The sequence below is a fragment of the Mangifera indica genome, chromosome 2, assembly GCF_011075055.1.
Source record: "Mangifera indica cultivar Alphonso chromosome 2, CATAS_Mindica_2.1, whole genome shotgun sequence".
In the NCBI taxonomy this organism is placed as follows: Eukaryota; Viridiplantae; Streptophyta; class Magnoliopsida; order Sapindales; family Anacardiaceae; genus Mangifera; species Mangifera indica.
The window spans coordinates 2,034,681-2,061,816 of NC_058138.1; the positions used below are offsets into that span (position 1 = coordinate 2,034,681).

The 27,136-nt window shown below is 32.9% G+C and overlaps 3 protein-coding genes across 11 annotated transcripts in view; all 3 read right to left on the reverse strand.

The window, feature by feature from the left end:
- Window positions 1-202: 202 nt before the first annotated feature.
- On the reverse strand, window positions 203-9,088 carry LOC123209290 (disease resistance protein UNI-like). Of its 3 annotated transcripts, XM_044627262.1 has the most exons (9): window positions 5,873-9,088; window positions 5,715-5,742; window positions 5,470-5,571; window positions 5,084-5,196; window positions 1,746-1,800; window positions 1,546-1,621; window positions 1,211-1,337; window positions 932-1,000; window positions 203-680 (listed from the first exon to the last, which is right to left on the reverse strand). In XM_044627262.1, exons 1-3 carry the CDS (start codon window positions 8,963-8,965, stop codon window positions 5,537-5,539), a joined length of 3,156 nt encoding a protein of 1,051 aa, XP_044483197.1. In that variant the 5' UTR covers window positions 8,966-9,088; the 3' UTR covers window positions 203-680; window positions 932-1,000; window positions 1,211-1,337; window positions 1,546-1,621; window positions 1,746-1,800; window positions 5,084-5,196; window positions 5,470-5,536. The 3 variants fall into 3 exon arrangements, with proteins under 3 accessions (XP_044483197.1, XP_044483199.1, XP_044483198.1); XM_044627264.1 differs by lacking the exons at window positions 203-680; window positions 932-1,000; window positions 1,211-1,337; window positions 1,546-1,621; window positions 1,746-1,800 and adding exons at window positions 4,661-4,742; window positions 4,867-4,911; XM_044627263.1 differs by lacking the exons at window positions 203-680; window positions 932-1,000; window positions 1,211-1,337; window positions 1,546-1,621; window positions 1,746-1,800 and adding exons at window positions 4,661-4,742; window positions 4,860-4,911.
- Window positions 9,089-15,780: 6,692 nt separating this feature from the next.
- The window catches only part of LOC123209287 (disease resistance protein UNI-like), a 40,244-nt gene continuing 28,888 nt past the window's right edge, over window positions 15,781-27,136 (reverse strand). For 6 of the 7 annotated variants that reach the window (XM_044627252.1, XM_044627236.1, XM_044627241.1 and 3 more), the window contains 11 exons: window positions 18,682-18,737; window positions 18,469-18,546; window positions 18,145-18,381; window positions 17,930-18,050; window positions 17,640-17,776; window positions 17,416-17,516; window positions 17,205-17,318; window positions 16,951-17,125; window positions 16,654-16,854; window positions 16,356-16,454; window positions 15,781-16,256 (listed from right to left, as the gene is read on the reverse strand). The gene's annotated coding sequence lies outside the window, so the exon portion shown is untranslated. Of the gene's footprint in view, window positions 16,257-16,355; window positions 16,455-16,653; window positions 16,855-16,950; window positions 17,126-17,204; window positions 17,319-17,415; window positions 17,517-17,639; window positions 17,777-17,870; window positions 18,051-18,144; window positions 18,382-18,468; window positions 18,547-18,681; window positions 18,738-19,217; window positions 19,314-19,832; window positions 19,859-20,013; window positions 20,726-20,848; window positions 20,959-21,057; window positions 21,322-21,457; window positions 21,539-22,025; window positions 22,210-22,519; window positions 22,630-27,136 lie in introns of all 7 variants that reach the window. The other variant, XM_044627235.1, reaches the window with a different exon arrangement.
- LOC123201613 (disease resistance protein UNI-like) lies at window positions 15,956-26,742 on the reverse strand. The gene is made up of 6 exons (XM_044617192.1): window positions 23,543-26,742; window positions 23,194-23,319; window positions 23,037-23,063; window positions 17,416-17,516; window positions 16,127-16,256; window positions 15,956-16,012 (listed from the first exon to the last, which is right to left on the reverse strand). Exons 1-6 carry the CDS (start codon window positions 26,642-26,644, stop codon window positions 15,956-15,958), a joined length of 3,543 nt encoding a protein of 1,180 aa, XP_044473127.1. The 5' UTR covers window positions 26,645-26,742.

The window sequence follows — 27,136 nt, forward strand, 5'->3', positions numbered from 1 at the left end:
CTCCGATACAAAATTACACGATTTAAGAAGAATCACAACTTATAAGCTAGTTATTGATTGCATAAGAAAAAATCATATAAACCTCATACTAGAAACTCATACTTTCTGATGTAGGATCCAAATTTTATATCTTACCTTTGGTCCATACTTCACACTTTAGACTGTAACATGTTTCCACATAAATAATATTAGAAAGTAAATCTAAGATAGAGTAACATCACTGCATAAAAGCTCCCCATTTTCAGGTACAGCAGCAAACAAAATCCCTGGCATGTCATGCCATTTTGATCAAACTATGAAATCACCAGTTCATATGATACTCAGCTGCTATTCTACTTTTTTGAAAATCTGGTGTCATACTACTCTAAATCGCCTTTAAAGGAAATTATTCTTGAATGCAAGTATCATTTTTTTGCAACAGAAGCAAACAGAATGCTAATATAGAACTGAAGAACATTTTGATAGCATATCTCACAAAGTCATTGTCATCTTCATTGGAGATGTTCCTTGAGGAAGATATAGCGGTTGCTGAAAGTAAGGCTTCTAGTACTACATCTGCCAGATCAGTGATGAAGGAAGACATGCAGTTGAGGGCGTGTACATGTCCCCAGTTTTGAATGCCGGATTCAAGAGCCTTCATGCCAATCTCTTCAAGTGTTTCAATGTGCTCACTCATAAAACTGCAATAGTAAATACTCCTTAGATAGCCATTTTAGTGCTTGTATCGACACACAGAATTGCTATTTTTGTAACTAGTCATTAGTCATATAACTGACTCGAACTGCTAGAAGACTCTTAACACCTTTCTGGGAGAACTTAACAACTGTAGGAATTAAACCTGATGATGAGGATAAATAAGACAGTGCTTATAATTCAAGGCAGACAAGAAAGATGGAAGCTAAAACTAAAGAAATTGGGTTTTAAAGTAAACCTGGTATGCCAGAGTATGATCGTCACCAAATCCTTGGCTTTTCAACTTTCTGCACTCCTCATCTGGTTTCTGTATGGAATACTAGCATTCTCAACATAATTGACTGGTACTAAAAAATTTCATTATCTTAAATTCCACATATAAAAGTCAAAGAAAAGTTGTAGAGACTAATCCCATCAAATGACCACAACCCAGGCAAATCAAATTTTAATATATATGCTGATTTTGTGCTGCAAAAGAATCATATACAAGAAGAATATATCCAGAAATTAAACGCACCTCATCAAGCTTAGAGAACTTCTCTAACTCTTTCTTAATAAATTCAGCCATAGACTTCATGTAACCTTCTTGCTGATACCAGGACCGTATGATAGATACAGGCAGCCTTGATATATATGCATCTTCCCTGGCATATCATTCTCACTCAGAAATTATTTATGATATAAAAATTTATTTACGACAGGCAAGCAATTAGAGAATATACAAAACAGAAGCATTCACTCCAGAACACAGATGCTTGACCCAGTTGTAGAGATAGAGAACTGTATCAATATCGGTATGACAAATTAAATAGGCATTACAGCGTTATCAGCAAGAGCAAGGGAATTCAGTACCTACATAAACAAGCACAAGTGCGTCCTCTGCTAAGTTTCTATCGGCGTGCAACCTTGCCAATCTGAAACTGCCCACCTGTTTGTGATATTGATAATGCATCTAATTAACATTGCAGTAAGGATTTTGATCGTTGCTATTTCCAGGAAAATTTTAATGAATCAAAATTCAACAGACTATAAATTGAAAAAAATATCTAAACCTCATCAACTTATCTGCTTTTCTTTTCCTGCTACAATTCCATGCTCTGTATTCCCCTGCATTTTTTGTTAGCATTTTCTGATGTGAAACCAAAGAAACTATGTTGTGATTATGGTAAGGGGGCTCAAGACATTCAAAAAAGAAGAAAGTATTTTACATCCAAATATTGTTCAAATAGTATAAATATTTACAATTGAATTGAATTATTACATAAACATGCCAAACTCTTGCATTGGTAGGAAATGAACTTTAATCAATATAAAATTAATGTTAAATTTGATTCTAATTATAAAAATTTCATGAACAAGATTCAAACCAGTATGCATTGCAGAATCATGTCTCAGTTGATGTATTTCAGGTAATCCTCCTGCTCTTACTTCTACTACAATTAATTACACTTCAGATTTTATCAATCTCTAGATAATTAAATCAAAGTTCATTTGTTATAGAAAAGACGGCTCAACCTAACTAAACCCACCACATTGATGGAAAATGGGACACCTAGCAAACAACAGTAACAAAAGTTATGAGAGGAGAGAAAAGCAGCACATACCACTGCCATGAGCACACTTCTTTGTCGAACTCAAGGTGTTAGGGCTGTGGAAAATGGTATTGATAGGAAGCCTAATTCCATTGATTTTAACGGGAAGATCTTCCTTGGCCTTTTAGAAAAGTAAAGATAATTGTGAGGGTGTCTCTACAAAAAATATATATATATAAGGCAAAACTAGCATTTAGGTTGCAATATATTTAAAAAAACTATTAAAAAGAAAGCCCAGAGCCAGCCAGATATCCCCTTACTTTCAATAAAATTTAAAAAAAAAAAACCCTTAGACTTGCAAAATTATCGTTAATTCCCTTGTAGAATTGCTTCCCTTCCTAAGAGCTATATCATATCAGCAAGAGTGTAGAAATTTCAGTACCTAGATTATGACAAGAGTCTCCTTGCTAAATTGCCACTTGCGTTTTGATATTGATAATGCATTATCAATTACCAAAAAAAAAAAAAGATCATGCGCAATCAAAAAAATATATAGTTGGTATTCTTTTCTTTTTAGGAAAAAATCAATGGAAATTATTGATGAACATGATTTACGCCTTTATAACGTATTGCAAAATAAGTCTCTTCTTCTTCTTCGAATTCAAAAACAAAGGAAAAATTGAAGATACAATCACAAGTATAAAAAAATTTTTAACTTACTATAAAATATAACTACTCAAACAAGAATAATAATTTGTTATTGAATTAGTGATATATGATTCATACCATTTAGTTGAACCTTGCTAATTCTCTTGAAAAACAAATCAGACTTCCAGACAGTTTATGACTAATTAAATAAACATATTTTAAGAAGACAATAGCAATTATTGTGTAAAAATTATTTTCAAAAACAATTTATTAAAAAAATAATAACGGTTTAAATTAAGAACTAATTAATTCACACACCTGAGCGAATCTTTGTACAGTAGGGTTAAGGTTACGCATCCATTGTCCTCCTATCTTAATCAATGGATGTATCACAACATTGTTGAGCTTTGGTGTTAGTTGTTCTCCATAACCAAAGGTCTTCATTATCGGACATCTATAAATCTTAAGTGTATATAAAACTGGTACATATCCCCAGTTTTGAATGCTGCATTCAAGAGGCAACTCCTTGTACTCCATGTCAATCTTTTCAAATGTTTTTATGTGCTTACTCACAAAGCTGCAATTGTAAATACTGTAATTAATTTAACTTTGCAGATAGCCATTTTAGTGCTCATATCGACTACGAAATTACTATTTTTGTAACTATTCAAGTACCTGACTGGAAATACAAGAAGACTCTTAACACCTTTCTAGTCGAGCTCAATGAGAACTTCAACATTGTCGAGCTTCAACCATTGGTGTAAGCGCCCGACCTAATGATGGAAAAAAATATAAGAGATCAAGAAAGTCCATAACCAACAGTTGCGACAGTACACGCAGAAAAGAAAGATAAATCTAAAACTTATGAAACTGGGTTTTACTGTCAAACCTAGCATGTCAAAGTATGATTTTTGCCAAATCCACAGCTTTTCAAGTTCTGCACTCCTCCATCTGGTCTTATGGATCACTAGCATTCTCAACATAGCTGACTGGTGCTTCATGGGCACTAAAGAATTTCATTACCTATAGTTCCACATATAAAAGTCAAAAAAAAGTTGTAGAGACTAATCCCATCAGATATCCACAACCCAGGCAAGTCAAATTTTAATATATATACTGAATTTTGTGCTGCAAAAGAATCATATACAGGAAGAGTATTTCCAGAAATTTAAATGCACCTCATCAGGCTTAGGGAATTTCTCCAGCGCTTTCTGAATCATGTCATCCAATTGTTGATACCAGGGCCCGTATGATAGAAACAGGCAGCCTTGATATATATGCATCTTACCTGGCATATTATTCTCACTCAGAAATGGTTTATGATATAAAAATTAATTTACCACAGGCAAGCAATTAGAGAATATACTAAAACAGAAGCAGCACCTAAATATTCTCTCCAGCAGATTCTTGACCCAGTAGTAGAAATAGAGACTGTGGATAAATCCTCTTCTGAAACAAAGTGAGTTTCATCTAATTTAAGCTAGGAACACCATCTTCTCTTTTGATGCAAACATCCACCTTTTATTCTTTCTTGTTCATGACTATTTCTTCTATATTTTATCATCAAGTCATTTGAGCTAACAAGTAATGTAATAATGAGAATACATTGATGGCAATTAGTTAACATACCTGTTTTCAGGCTTGTTTTCCCCTAAATTTTGCATTACAAATTTGGACCAAATGAATGTTTTCTTTATACTCTATGTTCAAAAACAATAGAATTGTATCAGTATGACAAATGAAATTGGCATTAGAGCTATATCAGAAAGAGTGAGGGAATTCAGTGCCTTAATTAAACGAGCGTATGACAAGTGTCTCTTCTGCTAAGTTTCCAGCAGCATGCAACCTTGCCACACTGAAATTGCCCACCTGTTTGTGATATTGATAATGCATAATCATTAATATTGAAGTAAGGATTTTATTCCTTGCTATTTCTAGGAAAAATTTAATGAATAAAAATACAACAGTATAAATTACAAATGATACCTAAAACCTCTTCAGCTTGTCTGCTTTTCCTTTTCTGCTACAATTCCATGCCCTGTACTCCCCTGCATTTTCTGTTACAATTTTCTCATGTGAATCTAAACAAACTATTTTGTTGTGGTATCAAGCCATTGAAGAAAGAAACAGAACCCATAAGCCTACAGTATAGTTTGTAAAAGAAAACAGAGAATCTACGGTATTATAAAAGAAAAAAGTGCACCACATACCACTGCCATGAGCACACTTCTTTGTCGAACTCAAAGCCTTTAGGGTTGCGGCAGATGGTATCGACGGGAAGCCTAAGGCGGCCGTTGATTTTAACAGGAAGATCTTCCTTCGCCTTTAAGTAAAAAGTAAAGGTGATTATAGGGATCAGTTCGTGAAAAAATAAAGGTAAAACTACCATTTCGGTTACAACAAATTTATAATATTAAAAAAATCCCAGATCCGGCCACGTGCACCCTCAATTTGAATAAAATTATCAATAGCCCTCTATACTTGTAAAATTATCGTTAATTTCCCCTGTAGAATTGCTTCCCTTTTTTTTTTTTTTAAATTAAGTAATTAATTAAAAATTTTCCCTGTAGGCCTTAGAGTGAGTGAATTTCAGTACCTTGATTAAACGAGCTTATGAAACATGTCTCGCTACTAGCTTTCCATCAATCTTGTCATTGTCTCAGTTAGGTGTTCACTTTTTCTTCTTCTTCTTCTTCTTCTATATTTCAAACAACAGAGACACAATAGAAGCAGTGTTTTTAAGAATTCAAAATTCGAAGATGTAATTATAAATATAAAATCTTTAAATTACTCAAACAAGAATAATAATTTGTTATTGAATTAGTGATACATGATTCATACCATTTAGTTGTTCCCTTGCTATTTTCTCCTACAAAACCAATCACAATTTTTAGATTATTAATGTCATACTGCTAACTAAACATATTTTAAGAAGACAATACAATTTATTCAAAAATATGTACAATTGTTTACACTCAACAATTATCTAATTCACATACTTGTTCTTCTATGAACAATTGCTCAACTGTGGAGTTCAGGTTACCCAGCCATCGTGCTCTGGTAGAACTCATCATAACTTTGTTGAGCTTTGGTGTCAATTGTTCTCCATAACCAAAAATCTTCATATTTGGACATTTTATTATCATAAGTTTCTCCAAAACAGGAAATTCAATAGAATATGAGCTTGAGCTAAAACAACCAATGTTACTTAGCTGTACAAGCTTCAATTCGGACAAACTAGGAAAAACAATCTTCTTTGCTAATGATGATGATACTTCCTCATTTGTGACTATTTCTTCCAATGCTGAGCAATCATATATTTTAAGTTTCCAGAGCTTCACAAGGCTTTTGACTATGGAGGGGGTGAAGAGGCTTTTTAATTTATTGCAACTAAAAATATATATAGAAGTTAAGTTTCCCAAACTTGGGGAGGTTGTGGTGAGATCTTTCCTTGGTGGTATTATTTCCTCTTCTTCTCTCATTATGAAAATCTCCTCTAAATTGTCACAACTACATATCTCCATTTCTTCCAAACAAATGAGACTCTGCAACAAATCTTGTGAAAATATCTTAACTAACTTTGGGCACATCCATAATTTTATTCTCTTCAAGTTGCAAAGGTTTATGTATTGAGTTTCACCTTTCCATATATGTGTCATGTTTGGCAGATATTTCAAATATAGTTCCTTTAATGACGAAAGCAACTTTGTTTTTCCATATGTCACCTTAAGCACTTCACAATCAAATACATATACCATTGATTTACACCAGCCTACTTCTAAAAATTCCGTTTGTTCAATTACCAAATTCTTTAGGCAATTAATCAATCCTGAAATCATAACCTTATCATCATTTGACATCAACAATTTTCTTGAATATTCTTTTGAAAAACTCATAAAGTTGACCTTTTCAAAACGTCCTACACCACCTATTATTATTGCAAAGTTTGATAAGTTTTTGAACGACACATCATTATCAATTAAGAAATTCAAGTTTGGGATAATAATTTTCAAGCTAGTCAATCTAGACAAAGATTGTAACTCAGCAAGCTTTGCATTGTTTCTCAAACCCCCCTCATCTCCTTCAGAATCCCAATGCTCAAAACTTCTTAAAACATACAACTCCTCCAATTTACACAGAGAAGATATGACACCATGTGCTATTCGTGCAAGCTCTTCACAATTGTTCAAAGCTAATAACCTCAAATGAATTAATTGACTGAAAGATATTGGGATCTCCCTAACATTAGAATTATTAAGGCTAAGAATTTCTAGTTTACTTAGATGCCCGATAATAGATAAGTCGCCTAACTCGCAACCATTAAGATACAATGTTCTAAGATTTGCCAGCAAAGAAAGTGACTCTGGCAGTGGCAATAATTGAGTTTCACTCAAGTCTACAACTCTAAGATCTTTCATGCCTTGAAAGAAATTGTTAGGGAAAACCATTTTAGAATTTCCCTGCAATAGTAAAGACTGTAACTTTGGGCATTCCATCACATTTGACACTTCTTTAATATCATTAGACATTAATGAGATACATGTGAGATCTTCATATGTATCTCTGTTTGGCCACTCTTTTAAATCAGTGCCAGCTTTGACCAAGAATATTTGGTTGTACTTAGGTGCTATTATACGTGCAACATCACGTACAACATCATGCAATTTTACATACTCTTCCATATTGTACCAATGTTTTCCATAAATCAAGAGAAAAGAAGAGGTCAACGTACTTACAATAGTGTAAACTCTGTGCCTAACATCCTTCATTGTCTCAACATTTTTGAACCACCTCAAAGCCACTCCATATGTAACTAAAACTTCAATTGGGATTTCAAAATCCTCTGGAAACAAGCTACAAAAGAAGAACAATGATTTTGCATCATCACTTTCTAGATATATGATGCTCAACTCCAAAGATGAAACCACACTTCTTTGCATCCCTGAGATATCTGTATAAGCAGACGTTTTTAGTTGTCGTGCTGCATCTATCCACACATGCTCATTTTTGTTCTTTAATGCGCTTGCTATTGTCACAATTGCAATCGGCAAGCCGTCACATTCAGCAACTACATCTTTTGCGATTGAGCTTCTGATAGAATTTTCAACATCCATTCCAACGAGCTCCTTGAATAGCTCCCACGATTCCCATTTTGATAAAGTTTTGACTATATATGTTTTGTCACAATCCATTTCATCGTGCACATTTTTGCTTCGAGAGGTAAGCACAATCTTACAACCTTCGTGGTCCTTCCCAAAAGGAATACCAATCTCCTCCAATTTAATTTTTCCCCAAACATCATCCAATATTATGAGGATTCGTTTCTCCTCCTTAATTCTCTGCCACAAGGAACTTGCTCGTGCTGATTCAGGACAATCCGATAATGATTTCAGATCTAGCTTGTGAGCAATTTCTCCTTGAATATTCATGATATTTGGGGTTTGAGACACAACTACCATAACTACTGAATTATACAACTTTTCTTCTTCAGCTAGTTTGCCAACTCGTTTCACTAGTGTGGTCTTACCCACACCCCCCAGCCCACATATTCCAATTATGCTGACCTTGTCATCTTTCAAGGCCTCCATAATTTCATTCTTGATTGATTCTCTGGATTCAAAAATTCCAGAAAATCCAACAGTTGGAATGATAATGCTTGAAGGAGGAGGAGCAGGCTGAGATAGAGTTTGAAAATTTCCATCTTCTTGGAGCTGAGTGATCACCGTTATCTTCTGCTTTGCCACCTTGCTGAACCGGTAACGCGATCGGACATTAATGCACCGCCCTTTGAAGCACATCTTGTTCACGTTGCCTTCATCTTCAAAAAACTTTTCTGCTTCTGCAGAGACATCATTAACTTTAGATATCCAGCTTTGGACATCAGGTAAGATAATTTCTCTGTTTCTTTGAGCAGCATCAATTCTCAATTGCATGCTGTCTCTGGTAGCCTTGAGTTGCTGAGCTTGATTTCGTAATGCTTCGATGTTGTCATTGTAGTTAAGCAGGTAGCCAATCTGACGTCCTGCTGCATCGAACAAGCGGCTGAAAATAATTTCAGAAATTGAACTAACAGACGAAGTAACAATTTCCATGCTGTAAATTTTGAGTGTTTTTTGTTGTCGGGAGATCGAGGATGAATAATGATGGATAGAAGGTAGGAAAGAGAAGAGAATGGCGCGTAATTCATCTCTTATAATACTTCTATCCTCTGCCTTTTGTGGTAGAAGTGATTCCCCACCACAATCAGAAAAAAAAAAAAAAAAAAAAAAAAAACTGTCTCATTACAACAGTTTGGTAATGGAAACCAGCTCAGGTTTTGCACAAGTAATTATTATATTAAGCATGAATTATTAATTAATTAATAACAAAGTTTAGCTTTTGCAAGAGCACTTAATAAAGCTAATGCTACTTTGCCTAGTTTAATCTTCATTTTCCACTACTTTGAATTATAAAATAATTAATTATCTAATTGAATCCAGCTGAGGTTTATTTGAGCAAATTATCGATACAAAGAAAATTATTATTAGATGAAGATTTGAATTAGGTACCATAGTTAAACTAGAACAAACCACAGGCTACCTAACTTTCGAGTTGGATTGAACTAAATTCTACAAGTGCAAATGAGTTAATCAATAATGAAACAGCAAAATTAAAAAAAAACAAGGAAAAGAGATTGCAATGGAAACTCACAACGTGAAAATGAAGATGGATGAACAAGCAAAATTAAGGAAAGGCAAGGAAAAGAGATTGCAGTGGAGACTCACCATATGAAGATGAAGATAGATGAGAGTAAAATTTAGTCTTCAAAATCTAAAAAGTAAAAAAAGTTAAAGAATTCATTCAAAATCCTTCGACACCAAATTTCCTATTGTACTTCAATTTTTTTTTTTTCATATTTTCAAACGAGAAGCTTGAAGAGTTCAATTTTTACAGTAGTAGTAGTGTGCATAGACTACGAAATTGATTATTATTAGATTTTGAGTTGAATTAAATTTGAATATTAATTGATTTAATTTTAATTTGAATCTACAACCGATAGTTTGAAATTGAGTTTGTTTGAAAAAATTTTGTTAAAGATTATCAACATAACAAATAATATTATTAATGAATAAATAATATCAACAACTAATGAATAATATTGTTGACATAATAAAAAATATTATTAAACAGAATTTTAAACTATACTCAAAATAAATTATCTAATTGAATTTTTGTTTTCTTGGATAATTTATCAAATTGAAATTATAATTTGAATTCAACCTAAAATCAAACCATACAATTAGTAAAGTTGAGGTATTTTTTGGGTAAATCGAAGTTAAGTTAAACTTTTTTTTAATGAAAAAGGAAAAGACTAAAATGATAATAATTTGAAAAATAAAGTACCAAAGAAATATTTGAAATAATTGGACTAATGTAAGTCTTTCTCCTACAGTAACTTCCGTTTTGTCAAAGTCCATTTGACCTAAAAACGAAGAGTAGCAGACCTTACTTTTTAGCTGGAAACCACTAACACAACATGTAATCATGCCTTCTGACTTTAATTTTGTGGAGGAGACCCACCAAGTGAAAGAGGGGTAGGAGTGAAAGTGTATTCAGTCTCCTGACTTGGAAAAAGAAAAATAAAAATAATTTAAGAATTCATTCAAAATCCTTCATTTAACTCCTCAACAATAAAAAAGATATTTTCATTTTTCTCATTAGAAGAGTATAGCCACTATCATGTGGTTGCTTTTTGGAAGACGTAAATGAGTTAATGAGGTATGAAATAAGAAAAAGCAGGGAAGAGAGATTAAAGTGGAGGTCCACCGTATGAAGATGAAGATGGATTAGAGTAAAATTTAGCCTTTAAATATATATATTCGAATGTATGGGAGCCAAAAATCAAGCTATGAGCAAAGGTATTTTTAGTGGTATTAAAATGGGTGAAGGAGAATTATGAGTATATAAACAAATCTTTTTTATGAGTGACTTTTGAATGGTTGATATCTGGAGACTTGAAGATACTAAAGATAAAGAGAGATTACAATGAAAACCCACTATGTGAAGATGAAGATAAAGATGGATGGGAGTTAAATTTCATGTGGCTGTTCCTGGAAGATGCCTCTGTTTTTGGTAGATTAATTATCTACCAGCCACAACTTGACTCTTGATTTTCCATTGCAAATAAAAAAGGTGAGTGGTCATTTTCCAATGTCAAATCAATTGAATTTCGTGAAACTTTCATTTCATATTGTAAATGAATTGAGATGATGATCCATCATTTATAGTAAACTTAGAAAAATCAATCAATACAAATTCATTGTAAATATAATTTTTTATTTTATTTTTTTAATTTTTGTAGATTGCATCATGATGGATCATAAGTCTTTCTTGTCAGGCCTCAACCTGATTTGTAAATTCACGGATTGTGTCAAAAATTTGTTGCAACAATCTGTTATAGTAGAAGTCCTCCTAAACTACAAAATTGATTAGAATTAGATTCAAATTAAGTTTTGTTTGAATATGTATTGATTCAAACTTCTAGAAAATACTAATTAGTTAATTAATAGATTTTATAATGTAATCACAAAAAGAGACGCATGCCATGTTTTTTTGCCAAGAGTTTTCGATTCTTGTTTTGAAAATAATTTAACAAACAGTGTGTGGAATTGTAATTTGCTGTTAACCAGGTATGCAAGGAAGACATTGATTTTATTGGGTATTAATTTAAAGAGTACAGTCAATGTGATTCGACAGCTTCTTAGAAGATGCAAATGAGTTTACGAGGTATGAAATCAGAAAAGGCAAGAAAAATTTTAAACCTATGCGATATATTGAATTAGTGTTATGTGAAGATGAAGATGGGTGAGACTCAAAATTTCTCTCCAAAATCTAATTTAATTTAAAAATTTTAAATCCATGCCATATATTGCAGATCAAATTGAATTACATTTTATTAATATAAATATAATTTTGACAGTGACTTCTCTCCGATAATCCTAATAATTGATAACTTTCTCGACAATAGAATGTGAAACCAGAAAAAGCAGGAATAAAGCTCAACTACTCCACTTTGAATTGTAAAATAATTAATTAAGGAGGTCTCTTTTTTCTTACTTTGATAAATTATAATTCTGTCCACATGGTAAGTTTCCACAATCAATCAATTAAAGTTAAATAAATTGAATTCGGTGGAACTTTCTTCTATAGATGAATGAATTGAGTTTACACTGAATCATTCACACTAAACTTATAAGCAATTGATTCTTATTCACTGTTAGTATTTGATTATTATTTATATTTTATAAGGAAAGTAGTTGGTATGATGCTCTCGAAGTTTGATTAGTTGTTGAGATTAGGTTAAGTTGCAATTCCAACACAATACAATACAAAAAAAATCATGTTAGAATTAAGTATTTCTAATAGGAAATTTATTTCAGGTCAATCTAATACGATTCGAAATTAAATCGGATAGTATTAAGGTTCACATGAAAGTAACCAACACGACATGAATTGACTTGAATGTTTTGAAGAAATGTTACTTTAATAAAATTTGCTAGGGATAAATTATGAGTAATGTTATGTCTATACACTTTTGGTATACAATTTGAGTTCACAAATTATATTCATCATATGATTGAATGTTACTTTATCTTTAATTCAAAACCAATTACATAATAGCACATCATCTATGTATCTAAATTGTATAGGCCAAAAGACTTGTTCTCACCAAAAGTATAGTGCAATCCTAAAGTCCCACCCTCTAACTTTCAAAAACGTAAAGTCTCACCTATAGGTCAATTTCTATTAAAATTTTTAAGGGTAAAATTATTATTTTAAAAATAATATTAAAAAAATATAACTAATTATACTTTCCCTACTAATTTTAAAAACTAATAACTTCTTTCCTATATAAAGTTTTTTAACTTTAAAAAATCACATTTTTTTTCACAAACCTAGGGTTTCCATCTTTTTCCAACTTCAATTGCCCCCCATAACTCTTAAAAATAGCATTTCACCCCCTCTTGAAAGCAACATTCCTTTCAACATCCTCCTTCATCAGCGTCCTCTCTGACATCCTCCTTTGTTGACGTCCTCTCCAATATCCTATTTCCCCTAAGCCAACGGGAAATAGTGGTGTGACGAAGAGATGTCTCTTTGTCACACCATTGTTTCCCATCAGCTCAAGCGAATGAGAAGGTTGAAGAGGATGGCGAAAGGGATGCCACAAAATTGAAGTTCAAGGGGGGGGGGGGGGGGGGGGGGGTGTGAAACTATTGTTTTTAAAAGTTTTGAGGGGCTGCTGAAGTTGAAAAAAGGCTGGAAACCCTAGGTTTGGGAGTGAAAATGTGACTTTTCAAACTTAGAATACTTTAGGCAAGGGTAAAATTATAAATTTTTAAAACTTTGGGGGAAAATATAATGAATTATATATTTTTTTTAATATTATTTTTAAAATAACAATTTTACCCTTACGCCTAACTAAAAATCTTAACAAAAATTGGTTCTTGGGTAGGAATTTTACTATACCTTTGATGGGAACAAGTCTTTTAGCCAATTGTGAACAAAACATAGTTTCTATTGATAAATTATAGAAATATTGAAAAATAATATCAACAATAATTGAAAACTTTACAAATTGCATATAGTTGCATTTTTATATAATTGCAATTACTCATATTATTTTTTATTTTTTACTTAAATATTTTATTTTTTTGTTAAGTAGTAAGAATATAATTTGGTTAGTTAGATTATTGACTCATTTTAAAGGTCTTAATATGTAATTTTTATAAATAAAATAAAATATTATATTTTGTGTTTTACTAATATTTGATTAGGATAATTTGGTGAATAAATTAAAATGATAAAAATACTATGAAGAGTGAAAATAATAGATAATTTCAAATTAATTTGGGTCAAGTCAAGTCAACTCAAATATCAAAGGATTTGATTAAAGTTAAAAAATTTTAACACGATTTTAATTTGGGTCGAGTTAGAGTTGAAAGTTTTTGACACAAAACCCGAATTGATACTATATGAATAAAATTTGATGACATGAACTATCAGATCTTACAATGATAGATACCTAATGCACAAAATGAGAAAATTTTAATGTGTTTTTGTCGAGTTGTAGGGATAGATGCATAAATAATCCCAAACCTTAGAGTTATATCATTGTTATTATTTCTTTAAATTAAAAGCAATGTTGTCTTCACCCTAATAGTGTAATATATAATATTATAATATAGTCTAAAATATAAACTTAATCTTATGAAATAGAAAAAATAATATACTATAAATTAGAAACACATTGAATCAAAATTTAATCAAATCAGAATTAGTCCAATCAAAATTAGATTAAATAGGAATATACATATTTTATTTAATACAACCAACAAATAAACAAAACAGAGTGCATTTTATTCAATATAGTTGTATTTAATGGATAAATCGAACAATTCGAAGAGTCAGTGTTTCGTTTCCAACCATTCTAGACATCAAGGCCTCCTACAATCAGCCTTAAAGCTACCCACAACTCTAAGGCCTCCCAAATTTCGTTATTCTTTTTCCTTTCTATTTTTGATATCCTTGATTGTCTTTTTTTAAATAATAAAATCTAACCTATATATTAAGTACAAATGTCCCCCTATTCTAACAGTATCACAGATGCTATTGTATTGATTTCATTTCTTCGACCAGCATCAGAAACCTTTGAACTCTTAAATGGCATCATTTGGATGCGGAAGGAAAGGTTGTGTAGTAAGGACTACACAATCAAATTGTAGAATTTTTCGATGACTGTGGATTCAAGAAATTAAATGCAACCTTGTCCTCACCCTAAAGATCTGGCTCCGCATTTCTTATGTCCATATATAATGCTAGAGATCGATTTTGCCAAGTTCTAACTCAAGTTTAAAGATTTTATATTGTCAAGCTTAAACTTGATTTGGAGGTGTTTGTCTCATCGAGTTTACAAGCTTAAAAAAATTTGACTCGAATCAATTAAAATGATATTATTTTAATTAATATTTTAAAACGATATTATTTTAATCGATTTTGATTCAATCATTATGTCAAACCAAGCTCAATTCAAGTTCATTTTGAAAATTGTAACCAAACTCGAATTACTTTGAAGAGAGTTTGTTGAGCCAAACTCGAGTAGCTTATACCGAGCCTACATAATGGGTCAAATGGAAACCAACTCAAGTTTGCTTGTTTGATGCATCTAATGGCCACCACGTGAAGAGCATTGTATATATAATATTTGAACTCTGTTCCTTAACCATACATATAATTATGCAGATCAGGTGAATGCCACCATTAAAATTTGAAATGGCTTTATTTAATTTGGAAATATGGCTTTGTGCCCATCAATAATTGAGTCTTTCATTGAGAGCGCAATACTATTACAATAACCAAACTCGAATTGAACTTATAATAAGTATCAATTTGGGTATCAATTATGACATATTCTCATGTGATTGTGATTCGTGGTTTTAAATTCAAGAAAATGACATTCAATTGCATGATGATATATTATTATTAGTGTCCAAATTTGCTCCTTATAAGTACACATGGTTTTATTGAAAATTTTTTGATGTCACAATATACTAATCAAAAGTAGTTTAGGTTTGCATGGGTATATATATAATTATTATTAACAGGCCAATTGATCGTTTCCCACTCAAGGTTTGATAAAATAACAATTCTTTACCCTTTAAGTTTGAAATAATTAGTTTTCACCCATTTAAACATTAACCATTTTAAATAGGTGAATTTTCAAAAGAAAAATCGTGGTAATTGCGAAGGGATTAGGCCAACACCTAATAATAAAACATTAACCATTTATAGCATTAGATCTAATAGCAAAATATTTTCTTGACAGGCATCACTAACAGGATCCAATACTGTAAAATGATTTCATGAATTTGTGAAAACTGCGATGATTTATCATTAACTGACAACATAGTAGTCCAATTGGTGGGACACAGCATCACTTACAGTTAACTTCCTTTCCTACGATCTCTGCTAAATTTCATCATGACCTTCACTCTGCTTATGAAGAGTATGGCTCTCAGTTTGCATATGCGAATGGGATGCAGTCATTTACTTCCATTTCTAGCTGCTTCCAATTCATCTGCAACTGCATGTGTTTCACTCTGTTGCATAAATGGGAACATGAGTCTCCAATTTATCAAAAAATGTTAGTTGGGGCAGAATCACTCTGATTCTGTTTCCTTCTGTCACCTCCTCATTTTGATAGCATATCTCACAAAGTCATGGACGTCTTCATTGGAGATTCGTGATGAAGAAAGATATGCAGTTGAGGGCGGGTACACATCCCCAGTTTTGAATGTCGGATTCAAGAGCCAACTCCCTGTACTCCATGTCAATCTCACAAAGCTGCAATTGTAAATACAACAATTAATTTATCTTTGTAGATAGCCATTTCAGTGCTCATATAGGCACCAAAAATTGCTATATTTGTAACTAATCATGTACCTGAATGAAAATGTTAGAAGACTAAACACTTTTGTTGGCCAAGCTCAATGAGAACTTCACCAGTGTAGACTTCAACCATTGTACTGGCCCTACCCGACTCTAAAAAACAAAAGATGTTGAAAGAAATGAATATTCCAAGGGTTTAACCAACCAAACTTTGTATGCCAAACCTAATGATGAGGGTAAATATCAGAGATGAAGAAAGTTGGTTAGACAACAGTTCCGACAGTGCTCATAATTTAGGGCAAACAAGAAAGATGAAAGCTAAAACTTATGAAATTGAATTTTATAGTCAAACCTGGTACGTCAGAGTATGATCGTTGCCAAATTCCTGGCCTTTAAGGTTCCATAGGAACTAAAGAATATCTTGACCAGCTAAGGCTTTGAGAATTTCTCCAGCTCTTTCTGAATAAAGTCAGCCATAGGCTTGATGTATGCTTCTCGTTGACAACAGGACCATATGATAGAAACAGACATCCTTGATAGGTATGCATCTTCCCTGACATATTATTCTAACTCATAAATGGTTTTATGATACACAAATTGATATACTATAGGCAAGAAATTAGAGAATATACTAAAACAGATGTAACACCTAAATATTCTCTTCAGAACACATAGAGGCTTGACCCAGTTGTAGAGATAGAGAACCGTGGATAAAATCCTCTGCTGAAACAAAGTAAGTTTCATATCGTTTAAGCTAGGAACACCATCTTCTCTGTTGATGCAAGCAGCAGCCTTTTCTCCTTTCTCATTCATGATTATTTCTTCTATATTCAAGCATGTAAGTCATTAGAGATTACAAATGATGTAATAATGAGAAAATATTAATAGCAATTTGTTACATACCTGCTTGTTGAAGGTGGGTACATTTCCCCACTTTTGAATGCTGGATTCAAGAGCTAACTCCCTGTACTCCTTTGCAAATCTCTTTTAAATGTTTCTATGTGTACACTCACAAAGCTACAATTGTAAATACTACAATTAATTTAACCACGTATATTGCCATTTTAGTGCTCATATCAACACAAAATTGCAATTTTGGCAACTAATCAGGTACCTGACTGGAAATGCAAGAAGACTCATAGAAACCTTTTGGCCAAGCTCAACAAGAACTTCATCAGTGTAGGAATTAACCAACCAAACATTACAGTGCCCAACCTAATGAACAGGAAAAAAAATGTTATCTAGTGTCAATAGACAGCAATTGCGACAATGCTCACAATTAAGGACAGACAAGAAAGATGGAAGCTAAAACTTCTGAAACTGGGTTTATAGTTAAACCTGGCATGTCAAAGTATGATTGTTGCCAAATCCTCAGCCTTTCAAGTTATGCACTTCTCCATCTGGTCTTTGTATGGATCACCAGCATTCTCGTCATAACTATATGACACTCCATAGGCAGTAAAGAATTACATTATCTGTAGTTCCACATATAGATGTAACAGAAAAAGTTGTAGAGACTAATCCCATCAAATCACGACAACCCAGGCAAGCCAAATTTAATATATTTACTGATTTTGTGCTCCAAAAGAATCATCTACAAGAAGAGTATATCCATAAATTAAATGCACCTCCTCAGGCTTAGAGAATTCTCCAACTCTTTCTGAACCATGTCAGCCATAGACTTGATGTAACCTCCAGTTGATACAAAGACTGTATGATAGAAACAGCCTTGATATCTATGCATATTCCCTGACATATTATTCTCACTCAGAAATGGTTTATGATAGGCAAATTGATTTACTACAGGCAAGAAATTACAGAATATGCTCTTCAGAAGCAGCACCTAAAAATTCTCTTCAGAACACAGATGCCTGGCCCAATTGTTGATGCAAGCAGCAGCCATTTCTCCTTTCTCATTCTTGATTATTTCTTCTATATTCAAGCATTAAGTCATTTGAGCTTACGTATAATGAAATAATGGGAAAACATTCATGGAAATCTGTTGCATAACTGTTCCCAAACTTGTTTTCACCACAGTTTTCCATTACAAATTTTCAACCACATGCATGCTTTCTTCATACTATGTTCAAAAACAATATAATTGTATCAGTATGAAAAATTAAATATGCATTGGAGCTATAACAGCAAGAGTGAAGGAATTCAGAACCAAAATTATGAGCATATCACATGCGTCTCCTTTGCCAAGCGTCCATCGGCGCTACCTTGCCACACTGAAATTGCTCACCTGTTTGTGATATTGATAATGCATAATCATTAATGTTGCAATTAGGATTTTATTTGATGCTATTTCTAGGAAAAATTTTAATGAATCAAAATTCAACAGACTATAAATTCCAAATGATATCTAAAAACTCTTCACCTTGTCTGCTTTTCTTTTTCTGCTACAATTCCATGCTCTGTATTCGCCTGCATTTTCTGTTACCATTTTTCTGATGTGAATCTAAACAGACTATATTGTGATTATGGTAAGGGGGCATCAAGCCAGTGAAAAAAGAATAAAGTATTTTACATCCAAATATTGTTCAAATGGTATAAATATTTACAATTCAATTGAATTCTTACACAAACATGCCACGCTCTTGCATTCCTAGGAAATGAACTTTAATCAATATAAAATTAATGTTAAATTTGATTCTAATTATAAAAATTTTATGAACAAGATTCAAACCAGTATGCATTGCAGAATCAAGTTTCAGTTGATGTATTTCAGGTAATCTTTCTGCTCGCTCTTCCACTACAATTAATTACACTTCAGATTTTGTCAATCTCTAGACAATTAAATCAAAGTTCATTTATTATAGAAATGACAGCTCAACCCACCACATTGATGGGAAATGAGCAAACTAACAAACAACAGTAACCTAAGTTATGATAGAAGAGAAAAGCAGCACATACCATTGCCATGAGCACACTTCTTTGTCGAACTCAAAGTGTTAAGGTATCAAGAGGAAGCCTAACGCCGTTGATTTTAACAGGAAGATCTTCCTTGGCCTTTAAGAAAAGAAAAGATAATTGTGGGGGTGTCTTTGCAAAAATAAATATAAGGTAAAACTATCATTTAGGTTGCAATATATTTAAAAAAATAATTAAAAAGATATCCCAGAGCCAGCCAGATATCCACTCACTTTCAATAAAATTTAAAAAAAAGAAAAAACCCTTATAATTGAAAAATTATCGTTAATTCCCTTGTAGAATTGCTTCCCTTCCTAAGAGCTATATCATATCAGCAAGAGTGTAGAAATTTCACTACCTAGATTGTGACAAGAGTCTCCTCGCTAAATTGCCAGTTGTGTTTTGACATTGATAAAGCATAATAAGTTAACAAAAGAAAAATAATGCACAATCAAAAAAATATATAGTTGGTATTCTTTTTTTTTTTTTCGGAAAAAATTGATGGAAATTATTGATGAACATATTTCACACCTTTATAACATATTACAAAATAAGTCTCTTCTTCTCCAATGAATTCAAAAATAAAGGAAAAATTATTTAGTGATACAAGATTCATACCATTTAGTTGAACTTTCCTAATTCTCCTGAAAAACAAATCAGACTTTTAGACAATTTATAACCAACTAAATAAACATATTTTAAGAAAAAAGTAGCTATTATCACGTAAAAATTATTTTCAGACACAATTTATTAAACAAATGATAATTGTTTACAATCAACAACTAATTAATTCACATACCTGAACAAATCTTTATACTACAAGGTCAAGGTTATGCATTCATTGTCCTCCTATCTTAATCAATGGATGTATCACAACATTGATTAAGATAGGAGGACATCCACAATCAAAGGTCTTCATTATCGGACATCCATAAATCTTAAGTGTATATAAAACTGGTACACTTCCCCAGTTTTGAAGTGCATTTAAGAGGCAATTCTCTGTGCTCCATGTCAATCTTTTCAAGACTACGTGCTTACTCATAAAGCTGCAATTGTAAATACTATAATCAATTTAACCTTGTGGATAGCCATTTTGGCAGAACTACAAGAAGACTTTTAACACCTTTCTGGCAGAGCTCAATGAGAACTTCATCATTGTCGGGCTTCAATCATTGTACAGGCCTTACTCGACAAACAAAACAAAAGAAGGGAAAAGAAATGAATATTCCAAGGAATTAACCAACAAAACATTATAGTGCCCAACCTAATGGTGGAAAAAATTATTAGAGATCAAGAAAGTCAATAAACAACAGTTGTGACAGTACTGGTAATTACGGGCAGACAAGAAAGATGAATTTAAAACTTATGAAACTGGGTTTTACTGTCAAACCTGGCATGTTAGAGAATGATTGTTGCCGAAATCCACAACTTTTCAAGTCCTACACTCCTCTGTCTGGTCTTTTTATGGATCACTAGCAATCTCAACATAACTGACTGGTACTCCATGGGCACTAAAGAATTTCATTACCCGCAGTTCCACATATAAAAGTCAAATTTTAATATCTATATACACTGATTTTTGTGCTGCAAAAGAATCGTATACAGGAAGAGTATTTCCAGAAATTTAAATGCACCTCATCAGGCTTAGGTAATTTCTCCAACGCTTTCTGAATCACGTCATCCAATTGTTGATACTGGGGCCCATATGATAGAAACAGGCTGCCTTGACATATATGCATCCTACCTGGCATATTATTCTCACTCAGAAATGGTTTATGATATAAAAATTAATTTACTACGCTCAAGCAATCAGAGAATATACTAAAACAGAAGCAGCACCTACATATTCTCTCCAGCAGACAGATTCTTGACCCAGTTGTAGAAATAGAGAACTGTGGATAAATCCTTTTCTGAAACAAAGTGAGTTTCATCTTATTTAAGCTAGGAACACCATCTTCTCTGTTGATGCAAACATCCGCCTTTTCTCCTTTCTTGTTCATGATTATTTCCTCCATATTTGATCATTAACTCATTTGAGCTTACATGTAATAATGAGAATACATTGATGGCAATTTGTTAACATGCCTGTTTTCAAGCTTGTTTTCCCCTAAATTTTGCATCACAAATTTCAACCAAATGAATGTTTTCTTAATACTCCATGTTCAAAAACAAAAGAATTGTATCAGTATGACAAATTAAATTGGCATTAGAGCTATATCAGCAAGAGTGAGCAAATTCAGTACCTTAATTAAACGAGCATATGACAAATGTCTCATCTCCTAAGTTTCCATCAGCTTGAACCTTGCCACACTGAAATTGCCCACCTGTTTGTGATATTGATAATGCATAAGGATTAATATTGAAGTAAGGATTTTATTCCTTGCTATTTCTAGGAAAATTTAACGAATAAAAATTCAACAGTACAAATTGCAAATGATATCTAAATCCTCTTCAGCTTGTCTGCTTTTCTTTTTCTGCTACAATTCCATGCCTTGTACTCCCCCGCATTTTCTGTTACAATTTTCTCATGTGAATCTAAACAAACTATTTTGTTGCGATTATGGTAAGGGGGAATCAAGCCATTGAAGAAAGAAAAAGTTATTTTACATCTAAATATTGTACAAATAGTATAAATATTTACAATTCAATTGAATTCATTTATAAGCATCCCAAGATCTTGCATTGCTAGGAAATGAACATTAAACACAATTCTCACTTTGATTTATTAGATATTAAATTGCCTCTTTGAAGTTCATTAATCAATATGAAGTTACTGTTTAATTTCATTGTGTTCATAAAAAATTGATGAACCTGATTCACACCAGTATGCATTGCAGAAGGAAGTCTCAGTTGATGTATCTTCAGGTGATTTTCACTGCTTTTTCTGCTCCTTCTTCTTCTCTATTGTTATTCAAACAAAAGAGAAACATCTAATGGGAGCTGTTTCAAAATTTGAACACATGTATGCTACCATACTTAGAACATATCTCAAGCCCTGCATAACAACGACCAATGCCAATGAAGCCCAAGGTTCCTGAACATATAGGCATGTAATTTGAAAATTGATTTTACTGTTTTTGAACTCTGTTTTCACTTTGTTTTTTTTTTTTGACACGGTAAAAATATCCAATCAAATCAATTAATTACACTTCAGATTTTATCAATCTTTAAATAATTAAATCAAAGTTCATTTCTAATAGAAAAGTCCGCTCAACCTAACAAAATCCACCGCATTCATAGAAAATGAGCAATTAACAGAAAAGAGAATCTACAGTTATGATAAAAGAGAAAAGTGCAGCACATACCACTGCCATGAGCACGCTTCTTTGTCGAACTCAAAGTCGTTAGGGTTGCGGCAGATGGTATCGACGGGAAGCCGAAGGCCGTCGATTTTAACAGGAAGATCTTCCTTGGCCTTTAAGAAGAAGTAAAGATAATTGTGGGGATCACATGGCGAAAAATTAAAAGGCAAAACTGTTATTTAGGTGACGATAAATTTATAATATTCATAATATCCCAGAGCCAGCCTTACATACCCTCATTTTGAATAGAATTTCCCATGAACCCCCTATACTTGTAAAATTATCGCTAATTTCCCTAGTAGAATTGCTTCCCTTCCCTTTTATCAGCAAGTACAGTGAGGGAATTTCAGTACCTTGCTAGCTTTCCATCAATCTTGTCATTGTCTCAGTTAGGTGTTCACTTTTGCTTCATTTTCTTCTGCAATTCAAAATTCGAAGATGTAATTACAAATGCAAAATCTTTAAATTACTTCAACAAGAATAATAATTTGTTATTGCATTAGTGATACATAATTCATACCAGTTGTCGTTCCCTTGCAATTTTCTCCTGCAAAACCAATCACAATTTTTAGATTATTAATGTCATACTGCCAACTAAACATATTTCAAGAAGACAATGCAATTTATTAAAAAATATTTACAATTGTTTACGATCAATAATTATCTAATTCACATACTTGTTCTTTTATGAACAATTGCTCAGCTATAGAGTTCAAGTTACCCATCCATCGTCCTTCACCAAAAACAAGATCTGTTACAACTTTGTTGAGCTTTGGTGTCAATTGTTCTCCATAACCAAAAATCTTCATATTTGGACATATCAAATCTTTAAATTACTTCAACAAGAATAATAATTTGTTATTGATCCATACCAGTTAGTGATGTTTGTAACCTTGCAATTTTCTCCTGCAAAACCAATCACAATTTTTAGATTATTAATGTCATACTGCTAACTAAACATATTTTAAGAAGACAATACAATTTATTCAAAAATATTTACAATCAACAATTATCTAATTCACATACTTGTTCTTCTATGAACAATTGCTCAATTGTAGAGTTCAGGTTACCCATCCATCGTTCTTTGTCGAAACTAATCAAATTTTTCACAACTTTGTTGAGCTTTGGTGTCAGTTGTTCTCCATAACCAAAAATCTTCATATTTGGACATTCAATTATTACAAGCGTTTCTAAAACTGGAAATTCAATAGAATATGAGCTTGAGCTAAAACAACCAATGTTACGTAGCCATAAAAGCTCCAATTTGGACAAACTAGGAAAAACAATCTTCTCTACTAATGATGATGATACTTTCTCAGTTGTGACTATTTCTTCCAATGTTGAGCAAGCACGTATTATAAGGCTACTGAGCTTCACAAGGTTTTTGACTATGGTGGGGGTGAAGAGACTTTTTAATTTATGGCAACTTCCTATTTCTATAGAAGTTAAGTTTCCCAAACTTGAGGAGGTTGTGGTGAGATCTTTCCTTGGTGGTATTATTTCCTCTTCTTCTTTCATTATGAAAATCTCCTCTAAATTGTTGCAACTAGATATCATCATTTCTTCCAAACAAAAAAGACTCTGCAATAAATCTTGTGAAAATAGTTTAACTAACTGTGGGCACTCCCATAATGTTATTATCTTCAAGTTGCAAAGGTTTATGTACTGAGTTTCACCTTTCCATATATGTGTCATGCTTGGCAAATATGTCAAATGTAGTACCTTTAATGGCGAAAGCAACTTTGTTTTTCCATATGTCACCTTAAGCACTCCACAATCAAATATATATACCACTGATTTACACATGGCTACACTTAAAGATTCCGTTTGTTCAATTACCAAATTCTTTAGGCAATTAATCAGTCCTGGAATCATAACCTTATCATCATTTGACATCAACAATTTTCTTGAATATTTTTTTGAAGAAATCATAAAGTTGCGCTTTTCAAGATGTCTTACACCACCTATTATTATTGCAAAGTTTGATAAGTTTTTGAACGGCACATCACTATCAATTAAAAAATCCAAGTTTGGGATAGCAATTTGCAAGCTAGTCAATCTAGACAAAGATTGTAACTCAGCAAGCTTTGCATTGCTTCTCAAACCCCCCTCATCTCCTTCGGAATCCCAATGCTCAAAACTTTTTAAAACATACAACTCCTCCAATTTACACAGAGAAGATATGACACCACGTGCCATTTGTGCAAGGTTTTCACAATAGTTCAAAGCTAATAACCTCAAATGAATTAATTGACTGAAAGATATTGGGATCTCCCTAACATTAGAATTATTAAGGCTAAGAATTTCTAGTTTACTTAGATGCCCGATAATAGATAAGTCGCCTAACTCACAACTATTAAGATACAATGTTCTAAGATTTGCCAACAAAGAAAGTGACTCGGGCAATGGCAATAATTGAGTTTTACTCAAGTCTACAACTCTAAGATCTTTCATGCCTTGAAAGAAATTGTTAGGGAAAACCATTTTAGAATTACCCTGTAATAGTAAAGACAGTAACTTTGGGCATTCCATCACACCTGGCACTTCTTTAATATCATTTGACATTAATGAGATACATGTGAGATCTTCATATGTATCTCTGTTTGGCCACTCTTTTAGACCAGTGCCAGCTTTGACCAAGAATATTTGGTTGTACTTAGGTGCTATTATACATGCAACATCACGTACAACATCATGCAATTTTACACACTCTTCCATAGTGTACCGATGTTTTCCATAAATCAAGAGAAAAGAAGAGGTCAACGTACTTACAATAGCATGAACTCTGTGTCTAACATCCTTCATTGTCTCAACATTTTTGAACCACCTCAAAGCCACTCCATACGTAACTAAAACTTCAATTGGGATTTCAAAATCCTCTGGAAACACGCTACAAAAGAAGAACAATGATTTTGCATCCTCAATTTCTAGATATTTGATACTCAACTCCAAAGATGAAATCACACTTCCTTTCATCCCTGGGATATCTGTTGGAGTAGACGTTTTTAGTTGTCGTGCCACATCAATCCACACATGCTCATTTTTGTTTTTTAATGCCCTTGCTATTGTCACAATTGCAATTGGCAAGCCATCACATTCGGCGACTACTTCTCTTGCGATTGGACTCATGACAGAATTTTCAACATCCATTCCGACAACCTCCTTGAATAGCTCCCACGATTCCTGTTTTGATAAAGTTCCAACAATAGATATTTTGTTACAATCCATCTCATCACACACATCTTTGCTTCGAGAGGTAAGCATGATCTTACAACCTCTATGGTCCTTCCCAAAAGGAATACCAATCTCCTCGAATTTAATTCTTCCCCAAACATCATCCAATATTATGAGGATTCGTTTCTCCTCCTTAATTCTCTGCCACAAGGAACTTGCTCGTTCTGATTCAGGACAATCCAATAATGATTCCAGACCTAGCTTGTGAGCAATTACTTTTTGAATTTCCATGATATTTGGGGTTTGAGACACAACTACAAAAACTACTGAATCATACAACTTCTCTTCCTCGGCTTGTTTGCCAACTTGTTTCACCAGAGTGGTTTTACCCACACCCCCCATCCCACAAATTCCAATTATGCTGACCTTGTCATCTTTCAAGGCCTCCATAATTTCATTCTTGATTGATTCTCTGGATTCAAAAATTCCAGAAAATCCAACAGTTGGAACGATAATGCTTGAAGGAGGAAGAGCAGGCTGAGATATAGCTTGAAATGTTCCACCTTCTTGGAGCTGAGTGATCACCGTTATCTTCCGCTTTGCCGCCTTGCTGAACCGGTAACGCGATCGGACATCAATACACCACCCTTTGAAGCACATCTTGTTCACATTGCGTTCATCCTCCAAAAACTCTTCTGCTTCTGCAGAGACATTATCAACTTCAGATATCCAGCTTTGGACATCAGGTAAGATAATTTCCCTGTTTCTTGCAGCAGCATCAATTCTCAATTGCATGCTGTGTCTGGTAGCCTTGAGTTTCTGAGCTTGCTTTTGTAAAGTTTCGATGTTGTCATTGTATTTAAGCAGGTAGCCAATCTGACGTCCTGATGCATCAAACAAGCGGGTGAAAATAATTTCAGAAATTGAACCAACAAATGAAGTGCAAATTTCCATGATGTAAATTTTGAGTGTTTTTTATTGTTGGGAGATCGAGGATGAATAATGATGGATAGAAGGTAGGAAAGAGAAGAGAATGGCAAGTAATTCATCTCTTATAATACATCTATCCTTTGCCTTTTGTCACAAGGCTTCTTGGTTCCATTCGTTTCAAAGTTATTCTTTTGTTTCATAGCTACTCTTGAGTTAAGAATCATCTCAACTATTCTACAAAACAGAGGAAAACAGAGGAGCTTTCATATAGACTTATATGACTTAAACAATTTCCAAAGTTCCTTTTGGTATTTTGGAATTCATTTATTTTTAAATTGCCTCTCAAGTCTTCTTTGTTCCATCTTTGCCTTTGCTCTTAAATCAAGGCTACTTGCTTAATATTCTCTTCTTTTATAATATGCAGATTGATGTATTATTTCTACCTTAAAAGAAGTTAATAAGAGTTAACATATTCTTGATTATTATTTTAAAAAAATTTCAAAAATTAAACACAAT

Bases quoted from the DNA above. Each gene is read 5' to 3' on its own strand.
- LOC123209290 (XM_044627262.1), bottom strand. From the start codon at position 8,965: ATGGAAATTGTTACTTCGTCTGTTAGTTCAATTTCTGAAATTATTTTC. The intron at 5,743-5,872 runs GTATGTGAATTA...TTGGTTTTGTAG, and splicing joins AATTGTTCATAGAAGAACAA to GAGAAAATAGCAAGGGAACA. The intron at 5,572-5,714 runs GTATGAATCATG...TTTGAAATATAG, and splicing joins AGCAAGGGAACAACTAAATG to AAGAAGAAGAAGAAGAAGAA.
- LOC123201613 (XM_044617192.1), bottom strand. From the start codon at position 26,644: ATGGAAATTTGCACTTCATTTGTTGGTTCAATTTCTGAAATTATTTTC. The intron at 16,257-17,415 runs GTACCTGATTAG...TTACAATTGCAG, and splicing joins CTTCTTGCATTTCCAGTCAG to CTTTGTGAGATTGACATGGA. The intron at 16,013-16,126 runs GTGAGATATGCT...TTTATGCAACAG, and splicing joins ATGAAGACGTCCATGACTTT to AGTGAAACACATGCAGTTGC.